Source organism: Mesitornis unicolor, unplaced genomic scaffold (assembly GCF_000695765.1).
Source record: "Mesitornis unicolor isolate BGI_N332 unplaced genomic scaffold, ASM69576v1 scaffold4739, whole genome shotgun sequence".
Taxonomy (NCBI): domain Eukaryota; kingdom Metazoa; phylum Chordata; class Aves; order Mesitornithiformes; family Mesitornithidae; genus Mesitornis; species Mesitornis unicolor.
Window position 1 is genome coordinate 23,136 of NW_010207865.1, and position 12,228 is coordinate 35,363.

The 12,228-nt window shown below is 34.6% G+C and overlaps 1 protein-coding gene across 1 annotated transcript in view; it reads left to right on the forward strand.

Annotated features, from left to right (window-relative positions):
• Positions 1–11,499, forward strand: part of LOC104546793 (tubulin polyglutamylase TTLL7-like) — a gene marked incomplete at its 5' end in the record, with an annotated part of 32,341 nt that extends 20,842 nt beyond the window's left edge. The window contains 3 exons of the mRNA XM_010192277.1: positions 3,172–3,332; positions 7,742–7,915; positions 11,379–11,499. Coding sequence (XP_010190579.1) covers positions 3,172–3,332; positions 7,742–7,915; positions 11,379–11,499 — 456 coding nt within the window. The remainder of the gene's footprint in view (positions 1–3,171; positions 3,333–7,741; positions 7,916–11,378) is intronic.
• Between the last annotated feature and the right edge of the window lie 729 nt (positions 11,500–12,228).

Sequence of the window (12,228 nt, forward strand, 5' to 3'; positions counted from 1 at the left end):
TCTTTGGGTCAGTTGGAACTGGTGGGGGATATGTTGTTAGAATTGCTTTTTTTAGTCTGCGATGCCACACGTGTGGAAAGAAGTCACCAGATTGCACCCACTGTTGCGGCTGAAATAGAGGGCTTTCAGACAAGACTGGTTACGGTGCCTCTTTCAACCCTTCCCCATAGGTCATTCCCCAAAACTATGGAAAGGAATTCCCACAGAAAGAGTGATAAATCTGCTTTTTGAGGGACTGAGGCTGTTTACTGTACATTCTTCAATTGCCCTTCTTAAGCTTCTTTCAGCTATCTGGCTTAATTTACCTGTGTCTGTCTGTCTGTCTTTTTTTGCCCTTTTTTTTTGCCCTTTCTTTTCAATTTAGTCAGACTTTTCTTCTTTAAGCGTTATTTCAGAAAGCATACAACATGGGTGGTTCTGTCCTTGGTTTGACTGACAGTCATGTAAAACCAGGGGCGCATGTACAAAGTCAGGATGATACAGGTTGATGTGCCAGGTCATTATTAGCAAAAACTGCACAATCAAAAATGTGGATTTCTTTGCTCTTCCTGTGAGCGAGGACATCTTTTACAACTTAGGAGACTTATAATTCCTGAAGCGCTAGTGGGCTCTTCATCTTTGCTTGCACTGGAAATGATTTGCCTTTTTTTTTAAAACTGCTTTTAACCTCAATCCCTTCAAGCAATCAGATAGTTATTCTTAGAAGGTTAGTTTATAAAAACGGATTAACTTTGACAATGACATTGCAGCTGAGGACTGCCAAATGTGTAGGCTTTTGTTGATCTGAAAGAAGTATGTTTTATATTCCAATGAGGTGGGTAAAAGAGAAGCGAGCTCAAGGTGGAGAATATTTATGCAAGTAAGGAATCTGTCTCAAAGGTACCTTCTGCAACTTTGTGAAATACAAAACGGAGACTCAGTCCCCTTCGCTATACTTACTGGGAAATTCTAGCACACAAGAAGAAAATACCTGGGCAATGTACTAGATTTCACAGTGTTCATCCCTGACAGCTATATTTGCTTAACGGTTATTTAGCATGATGTAGAAAACTTAAACTTCTGCTCATATTCTTATTAAGTAATATTCCAGCATTACAGCAGAGGTAAAAGAGGCATTTAGAAGCAAGTTGAGAGTAAACCAGATAGGCTACAATGAAATTTAGTCTCCCAAGACTTTTAGGAAAAAGACACTTCTGTATGGGAGGAGTTGTGACTGCTCTGTGTTACATCACTTCACATAATTTCTTTAAAAGTGTTTTGATGGTTCCCAGAGGGTTTTGAATATGCTATTTCATAACATCTTGTTCTGTTACACCTAGATAATTGGTTATGTTAAAGTAAATGATGTAAATTAAAGTAAACAGAAAGATGAAGGCAAACTAGGGAAATTAACTTCGAAAAATGAGGATGTAGGTTTCGTGAGGTTCCAGCTCTTGTGCAATGCCTTGTCTCTTTTCTTAAACACATGATTGAGGCCATGTTTGCAAATTAAGAACAATTAACTGGGATGTTTTCCCCTCTGGCATATTGGCAATATCAGCACAGTAAAAACAGCAAGAAAGACTTTTTTTCCCCAGAGTATCTCCCAGTCTGTGGCTTGCTTTAAGATGAAAGGTTCAGTCTTTAGTTTTCTTCAACTCCAGGTGCTACAGTAGAAGAGAAGACTCTACATTGGCATCATAGTTCGTGTCTTTTGGACTAGTCAAAGAATCTATATGGGGAGGAATTGTTCTCTTTCACACAGGGAGATAAATCACTTTTAGTCTGTGTAACATTGCAAAGAAATGTATGGTTTATCCTTTATGTAATTTAGGAACTTAGTTGGGCCCAGCAACTGGCCGTTTTTTGGGAAAGCCTTAATCAGGCCAGACACAAGGAAAAGGCTGATTGAGAAGCATTAAAACAGTAAGCTAACGCTGTTAAGGGAATGTCTGAAATCTGGACTACTCCCCAAGCATGGGCCAGTTCAAAAGCTGGGTTTAGCTCACCCAGCCTAAACAAGGTCACCATTCTTACCTTATAATTTACTACTCTTTGTATCTGTTTGGGAGGAAGAGACCACAGGTGGGGTTTTTAGTGTGTTAGACACCTGCATTCATAAAGATTCCCAGCATCGTATCTGCATTGGGATATTATGTGCATAGAATTAGTGCAAGAACTCTCCATGCTGACTAATCCAAGGTCTCCAAAAAAGAGCTTAAATAACATGTAAATGGCATATTTCATTGAGGCTGTCATTGTTAGGTATCTATAGATTTTCTGTCCCTTAAGCATTACTTCACTCTTTACTACACTGCTTCACTGTGCTATTGCAAGCATTTTGTTTACTTATGCTTAGTTTCCTTCGTCATGTCTAATCAGGTTGTTTATAAACAACAGTTTGTTATGCAGGACCAAAAAATTGCAGTTCTACACCATGCTTCCATACTTTACTCTTCTACCAAATCTCCTTCACTCAGTGCGATACTGAATGCAGCTTAGCATTTTCTTCACCCACATCTTTACACACTTGCATATGAATATAGTCCATATATTATAAATCCATTGCATTTCTACAAACATTGCTATTTTAAGTATCTTGCTGATTATTTTCTTACTTATTGATTTCACGACACTGTTTCCTGTATGAAAGATAGACTGAAATGGTTTGATCTTGTGGTTTGATCTTGGATGACGCTGAGATAAAACAGACATTAAACTAAAAGCAGATTGTAGCTTTTCAGGACATTTTACTTCTTTATAAAATAGATGGTATTTTAAAAGGGAATGGGAAAAGAAGAAGAGAGAATCTTCAAATATATAATATTTGGGTTGTTAATTATGTTGCTTCTAGTCTGTAATTGTGTCTATTTTGTTTCTTTTTAAACTCTTTTTGTCATTTAAATGAGCTAGTATTGAACAGACTGAAAAAAATAGAAATGAACTTTTCTGTAATAAAAATACAATATTTTGATTTAGCTTTGCAAAATGTTATTGACAGAAAAAGCATATCATAAAAGTTTGCTGATGAATGCACAGAAATGAAACATGGACATCTGTGGGAATTTATAGCTATGCAGTCATCTGTGCGTGTGTGTTTGTGTGTGTATGTGTGCAGTGAATCAGCGAACAGTTGGCTTTAGGTTTTGCAATATGCCTTTGCTCTGATTTGCTTGGAATCCTCTTTCCTAGGTTTTGGATATAGTCAGGACAAGTGTTCGTGCAGTTCTACAGCGTGTCTGGAAGGCTCCAGACATTGAAAATTTACATCTGTACCGTCTCTTCAACCGTGTATTTAATCGCTTACTTTGGTGCCATGGTCAAGGTCTATGGAGCTGTTTCTGTAGTACAGGGTAAGCCTGTTTTTCTTATCTTAGTCTTCTTCATAACTTTACAATTGCAATCAATGGTGGCATACTTTGTTGCTCATTTTAATTCTACGGAATGCTGTAATACATTGAACTTGTTTTAAAACCATCTAAAAATATGATACAATTAAAAATCTAATAATCTAGGCTAACCATTTCAGTAATGGAACCAGACATCTAGTAATGTATTTACAAATATAATAATCTAAGAAAAATATCCAATTTCCAAAATATCTGAGATTTAGGTCAACTCTTTCATTGGATGATGCACTGTAAGTGTCAAAACTTAGCGGACTTAGCATCAACAGAAATCATTGTCTTGTCTACCTCAGCTCAAGACTTAAAAGGGAAAAGAATTCAATCACAAGTGCAGCTGACATCTCATGCCACATGCAGTGTCAGTTCTGGGATTTACAAATAATGAGTTTGAATTTCTGTGCTTGATTACATTCACTGTTTCCCACACTGCTGGGAATTTCAGTTTATGCAGAATAGGAAATACCCACATTGTGGTAAGCAGATGGTTTTGGTTTAGGTAGCAAATACAAGTTTTTTTGTGGCTAGAAAGAGATCATATATTGAAAGTTCAATATCCTACACTTCAAAACCTATGTTCCTGAAATCAAAGGTATTTATGTAAGAATAGGTTTGGAGGATGAAATGATAGGTATCAAATAACTCCCCCCCCCCCAATTTATTAATAAAATAAGAATACAAATGTTTATGTATTAAATATATTGCATACAAAAAGACATTTTCTCTGTAAGTATATACAATGTTTAAAGTTTGGGGGGGGGTTTGATTAACTTGCACAAGGTATTCTAGGAGATTCCTTGAAAATGAACTGCAACAAACACAATAGTATGCTGATGGATATTGTGTGTCCAAAGGAATCAGGTCAATATGTTCTTCACATATAGTCATTTGTCATACACAGAGAATGCACATAATGCACTTGTTAATTGTTATCCCAAAAATTATCCCAACAAAATGAATAACAACAAGAAGAGGGATCTGAGAGCATACAAAAAGTCATCAGTTTTTGGGGCTTTTTTACCATTATTTTCTCACACCTGAAGGTCTCTTGTTGTTGTGCAAGCCTTTAGGAGTCTTCACTTTTTTCACTGAGATGGGCTGTGGCAAGATGCAGATAATGTCAGCCTTAAGATTTGCTAGAGGTATGTATTGGGAATGCAGCTTGCTCCAAATGTTAAAGTAGGGTGAGAAAAGGTTTCTGTCTTTCCAATCTGAAACATTTTTATTTATTTTATTTTTATAATCCTCAGCAGCTGCAGGATCCCTTCTTCATGCCAGCTCAGGTGCGTGAAGTCTTGAGTCCAAGCTCAATTTTTTGTCATAAAAGACTATAATTACCTTCCCCTTTAATAAAACTTTTATAATTTTGAATTTTACTTTTAATGTGTACATCTTCTAATATGCATGAAAATTTTCTTTTTAGTTTTTTTTTTCTCTACAAAGAATAGTTTTTGTTCAAAACCTTTGAACAACTCTGCTGGCTACTTGGCTCAGGAGAAGAGTCTTTGAGCCAGCAGAAGAGTTCAATGAAGTAAGATTTCTCATCTAGCAATAATTTCGTTCACCCAGAACAAGACTCAGCTGACTCCAAAGTGGAGCTAAATTATTTGGCAAAGATTCAATTCCCTGTAAGAGGAGTTGCTATGTAAAAGATTCTAAAAATACTGTAAGAGTAAAATACAAATACCCAGTATGTGTAGAGATCACTCTGCGTGTAGTATACTTAATACAGAATTCACAGAAAGAAAACCAGAAAGGCTGTTTGCACCTTCCCAGTATGTTGTTTATTTAGTTACAAGCATCCTTCTTGCCATGTAATCCACAACAGAGGATTTGTGGCAGCACCTCTGTAGCAGAAAGGCCAACTTCTCATCACTCTTCCTTAGAGTTCATTGTGCCATTTTAAAGAACAGATTGGAATAAACACAGGGCATGTGTAGAATTTGGGGAAATATGTTGGGAATGGATATTAATGTGCTAATTCAGAAACAACATGAGTATATGAAAATGTATTAAGGAGTATAGTTCTTTGGCAATTTGTAAGATATATGTCTTGGGAGAAAAGCAGAGCTAATAGCCTTAAGGTTTCCTCTTGCTGATTAGATCTCTGCTAGGTATATGGTATTTTAGCAAAAGAATGAACAAAGAAACAAAGACAACTTCAGTGAAATGACTGTGATATAGATGGTTTCATAAAGCTACTTTTGTTTTACTGTATAATAAACAATTAAAATTAGTAAGAGAAAACTCATAGAATCAATTGTCTTCAGATGGTTATAAAAAGAACAACACAGAATTGACAATATTGTACCAGCAAGCATGTACTTCTTTCCTGGATCTGGTGAGGACTCCCATGATTTCTTACTAATGTATGGAAACTGAAGTTATAGCATAACTAATTAAGCTTCCTTAGGTCTGTCCTTAGATGCTTTGATCTCTGTTAACTACAATATAGTGGAGTATGAACTGAATCTGTGTAGCACATGAAGGAAGTTGCACAGACACATTTACATGAAAGTTCATTAAAATTCATATATATGTTTCCAAATCAAGTTTTTGTTATTAGGGTAACTGTATACCACTATGTTCATAATTGGCCATAGTTCTAGCAGGCCACATATTGTTCTTCACTGATAAAATCCTTCCTAAACTGTAGGAAAGTGATCACAGACCTCAAAGCCCAGAACTTAAGAAATTTATCAGGAGAGTTTCTTCCACAGGATTTTTGACATTTATGGATTGAATTAGAATATAATTATGTTATGTAGCACTGTGAATTGGTTGAATGAATGTAATACTTAGAACTTCATCTTGCTGCTTTCTACCAGCCATCATATGACTTCATGAGGAAAGAATGAAGCCAATAGATTAATTTCCATGTAAAAATACATGTGCAAAGTTCCCAGGGATGAAGCAATATTGAGAAAAATATATTAAACAAAATAGTAGCTCTTCAAGTAGTAGAATTACTGTGTTTATGAAATGAAACAGTTTTGATGTCTTATCAACAATATTTCTTAAACAATTCATTTTATGGATAATAATTTAGGAGAAATGCTTGCATTACTTGAAAATTATGTGTGTGGTGGAAATTCTGTAGGACTGAACAGTTTCAACTAGAACATTATCATCTAGACTGAGAAGCCAGGCTGAAAAAAATCAGTTCGCTATATACACAGCTTATCTTTTAGTCAGCAGTGTCCATAATTTCATCCTAATACAGCGTAATTTTAAAAATCTCACTAGACAGAAGAAAGCTTGCTGGTTCTTTGATGTTGTTTTAAGGACAAACTTCCTACACCAGGGTTGTGAAATCTACTGCTGATCTCAGTGGACCCTAAATCCCTAAAGCATTAGGGATGCTGTGTTAAAGCCAGATACAGCAAATTTTCCTCACTATATGAAGTGTTTCTTTCATAAACAAACGAAAAACCTCAAGCTTACAAACCATTTGGGCTACTGGATAATGTTTTGACCAAAAAAACAGTCTTCACGGGGACCATGCTGCCTTTAAAACAGATGTAATGATCTGTAAGCTGGTCAGGATTTTGCACAAACAGGAGTGTTGAGGTCTTTGCAAAGAACTATTGTTTTCTCTGGCAAAACATACCTGGTTTATGTTTTATGGTAGGGATTGTTTTGGTTTGTTTTTTTTTGAAAGATAAATGGCTTTTTAAGAAAACAAAAGCACGATGGTCTGCATTTCAAAAAGTAACGCTTTTATAGATACACTTTGCAAGTTGCACTTAATTGTAGAAGACAAACCCCATATGACCAAATGGAAAAACAAGTAGTATTTGAATGACTAAACTGAGAAACTCTCCTCATTATGATTATTTGGATAAGGAAGCAGAACACATACTTATCTCCTGTAAATTAATTTCATATTTGTCTCTTAGTATCATGTATGTAAATTAGAAGAAAAGTATTATTATGCTATGTAGACATTTAGAAAAAACTGAATATTTTTATTAATTCCTAAATCACATCACATTTGCATTCAGATGTTAAAAATAGTAAGTGTTTTTTCTTATTCCTGTTGCAAGATGCATATACAATTATGTGACAGTAAATCTTTATGTGCTAAATCTAAGTAATGGCCCTATAAATGCTTTAGGGAACAAACCAAGTGAAAAATGGCTGTGAACATTTCACATATGAAGATTAACTTCTTAATTTGTGTTTTGGACTCAGCATCTGCCAGCATTTGTGCTAAATAGTATAGACCTTTCCTGTAAACTGGCAAGGTCATGCTTTTTCCTCTCGTTCCTCTATTGTTGAATCTGATAGGAAGCAGTAAAGCTCTCAGATTGCAATTTGTCACAGAAAGCATGAAGTCGTGTCTTTTTCTGTAACAGGAGCTCTTGGGAAACCATATTCAGTAAAAGCACAGAGGTGGTGACTCCTGAGCAACTCCAGTGTTGCCAACGCGTAGTGCAGCTTTGTAAGCACTGCCTGCTGATGGTTTACAAATACTCATCAGATTCAAGAGGATCCCCAACTGGGATGAGCCCCCACTGGGATGATACAAGGTATACATTTCAATATTCTCTTTCTAAATTGTAAGTATAAGGAATAATATTGGAACAGGTTTCAGTCTGTGTTGCTACCACTACACTTCTCTTTAAACCTAGTTCACTCTGTATTTTTTTAAAAAAACAAAACTCCCAACATTTCCCTTAATCCTGTTTCTGTTGTTCTGATCTCTCTAGTCCACTCATGAAGTGCTCCTAAAAGAAGACTAGATATACACATTTTGTGTGAAACTACACATTCAAGTCTTGCTTGCCTACTGCCAAAGTAGCTGCAGCAAAGGCTTTCCTTAAAGTAAACTGAAAATTTCCTTTCTTCCCGTTCTCAGATCTCTCAAAGTCCTTGATTCCAGATTTGCATTCCTAGAGGTATCCTAGCATGTGTGATACTTCTGGCTTCCCATTCACAGTGGGCACATTTGCTATAGGGGCACAGCTCCAGCCAAGGGTCAGGTAAGTGCCATCTGATTTACTGTATTGCACAGTTTTGCAAAGTTGATTTCCAAAATATACAGATTGAAAGTTCTATTATTTCATCTTACAGAGCATAAATATACTTTCAAACCTTGCAAAACAGCATCATATAGTAAAAAAATTATTTGGCACTTACCTAATTCTCCATTGGCTGGTTTAGTTCTCCAACTGGATACAATAGAGATTGCAATACTGTCTGTATAGGGATTACTGGAAATGCTTCAAGTATATGAGTAAAAGATCAGTGATTTAACAGTTTCAGGTGGAGAATTAAGTGTAACTTTCAAATTATTTAGATTCCAAATTCTCTCTCTAGTGGCAATTTGAATTATTATGTACAGAAACTTAAAAATTCTTTGTTTATATAAAACATCTTACATACATTATTTCATAGAAGGGCTTTATGAGTTAAATATTACGAGAAAAGCAAACCTTTGATGTATTATCTGCTAAGCTAATTTTATGACTTCATTGCTTACTTGCTGTATTTCAGGCTAGTTATTTGATAGACTGAACCTATTTGCTATTGTCATATAGATCTTAAGGCACTCTAACATAATTTATAACCAACCAATTTAAACACAACCTGTATTTGTTTGGTCACAGCAAAAGTAGAAGTATGTTAGCCACCAAACAAATCATATTGAATATTAACATCTACCGAGCTATAGCAGGAGTATGGTAAAGTCATCTGGATTAGCTAAGACTAGAAAATCTTCAACCTTGAAGTCTTTATTGCTTTTATTGTTAATACTGCAGAAAGATTTTCATTGTGACCAACCACAAACTATTCAAACTGATTGGATTACTCTAATGTACTGTGTGAAACAGGCTGGCATTTGGGAAGCAGTGAAAGAGGTGGTCCAAGAAGACTTTCTCATCTCCAGCTTCTGTGTTTCTTTGGCTGCTGAAGGGCAGTTTATTCATAAACTTCATAGGCTAGAGGAGTCCAAGCCCTCTGTATCCTAAATATCAGTGTGTCTTCAGCAATGGAGTGTTACAACAACTCTGATTGAAGTTACAGTTTCTATATTCATCTCCACAAATGTTACACCTATACTGTGGATACAGTGATATGCTAGTTACCTGTGCTATTCTCAATCTATGAAGTGAAAGATACATATGGAAATATGTGTTCTTGCCCATTATGCCCCACAATTGCAAGGTAATAAACACTTTTTCTAGAAATGGGAGAAACACAATACTATTTCAGCTTTCATCCAGGTTTCTGGTTTTAAATTCTATAAGAACCTGCACTAGTAATAATAGTTGTCTCAACTCCCTGTGAAATTGTGTGAAGTGCAAGAAGAGATAAGATTATAATTTAATAAATGTACAATAAGTCAATTTTTTCAAGACTTTATAAAATCTAATTTTAAAAACTGTTTTTTCTGAGCACAAATCAATTTTTTGTTTTGTTTGTGTTTATGAAACAAACGTTTGTGAAACTAAAGCTTTCAAAGATTACAAATACATACCACTTTAGCTGGGAAAATCTATTTGTACAGAGAGAGAGAAAAAGATACTGAAAGCAGCCACAGAGTTCTTTTTTCACTTTTCAGATTTATTCTCAATCCCATCTCCTAACTGTAAATCCACTTTATGTCACAAAGACAATGAATAGGAGTATTAATATAAATGTGTATTAGTGTCATTTTTTTCCTCACAAAATTAAAAATGTAAAGGAAAGGAGACTTCAAAAACTACACCAAAATCTCTCTAAAATAATAGCTAAAATCAAACTGTGTAAAAAGTCAGACTTTTCATATTTTGTTACATTCACCTTTGTTACAAAATACAAAGAGAGACCATCAACTGCTAGATCCTTACAGCTTGCTAAATAATCTTATCTATTACATGGTGTAGTCTCAGGAAGCATTAGAGTTTTTTACTGTATCATCAAGCAAAGGTAGGACTCATTTTGTTGACATAGTGAACTGTCAAGCTCACCACCAACAGATACCAAATCTGTCTTTATTTTTTTTGTAAATTGTTTAAAAAATATATCGGTGATAATATTTTTATAGCAGCAGCTTTTCCCAAAGCTTAAACAAATGAAACATGTATACTTTTTGATATACATTGTCTCCCATTGGCAGTATGATGCTGTTTCTATCCATGTGATTGGTAGGATCACTCTTCTGACTTATTCGTCATTAATCAATATGGTTCACTACAATGATGCAACAATTTTTAAGCAATAGTTTATACAATGTGTTATGTTAATCCATCCTAACATTGACATAATTCATTATAAAATTGTGATTTAGTCTGGATGTTATTTTTGCACACTTACTGTGCCCATCTAACGATTTCTGCAATTAACTATTAGGAAATGATAACATGAAAAAAATTAAGAATTAATATTAGGCAAGTGATAAATTATTTGTAGTATTATGTAAAATACAGGCTATATGGTTGCCTGAATTTAAAAGGTAAGTGGCCACTGATGTGACTTACTAGGTTGCAGCATCATTGTTTCTTGCTTTATTAGAGTAGTGATGATAACATGTCTATTTTTAGAGAATTAGAGCTGGAAACTAAAGCTGAAAATTTCTATTTTATTGCTAATCAACTTTTTCACAGCTTAACTGTTTATAAACTGGTTAACATCAATTGCCGTTTTTACCCAGTTTTAATTGAATAAATAGTTTTTTAGTAACAGATAACAGTGGGTGAAGTATCAATTTTTGGTAGTAGTGTTCCATAGGATGCCATTGCTTGTTTATCCACTTGCTTTAAACATAAAAGACTGGAAACATGTTTGATTCTCATACAAAATCTTGAAATTTTGCTTAGAGTTTCTCTGAGTTAAGGTTTGTTTCCTGAATTAGCTACTGCCTTATGTCCTGTATGTTTATTGTGTGTTTATTGTACATAATTTCTTTTATCCAATGATTTTAAGGTATGGCACATGAACAGCTAATTATTTTGCTCTTGAATGTCACTTTGCCTGTAAACTCTGCTATGTTTTTCATATCCTTTCTAGGTATTTATTGCCAGGACCTTCACTATTTATCATGAAACCATCCTCACCCAACCTTAGCTGCAGTTCGTCTGGAATGCCTCGTCCTAACATTTTGTTCACACGCAGATACAGCCACTTGTGAAGCAAAAGGAAAGTTGCTGTTCTTTGTAAATAATGGCACTCCATTTTTTTTTTCAATTAAAATTTGTGATGGAGCAAAATATAAGCACTGTTATATATTTACTACCATGTTATGATAACATTTAGCTTAAAACCTACTGTAAAAGCATAGTTTTTCTGGAAACATGATAAACCTTGTTAAGTTGTTTACACACACGTGAATGTGTAGATCTTGCTAGGTTTCTAAGTAATTCCTTCCTACTAGAAATGTTATTTTTGCTGCAGAATATATGAAATGGAATTGATCTTGAAGATCCTATTACGGTGTTACATTATTTTGTAAGTACAATACTTTGACTTGAATATTATTTATTGTAAAGTATACTATTTATTGTCTCAAATGTAATTGATCCTTTAACAAGGAAGATGATTAAAAAACTGTAGTAGAAGAGTAAAACTGCAACAGTCATCAAGAATAAGCTGATCATTTTTTGGACATGTTTAAAATAATCCCCAAAATTCTGTAAACAAAACCTAAAGTAGATATCTTTTTATTTCTCCTCTAAAATTATAAGATGTATTCAATGCTGCTATTTTTCATAAATGACATATTGTATCTTTTAGCCAAAGTGAAGGCATCTAGTTACACAAACAGTAAAAATATCAGTTTAGGCATTCGGTTTCTAATTGGATTCTTGTAATAAAACAGAAGCCAATGTTTTTTTCCAGATTTTCATTCCCATTACCTATG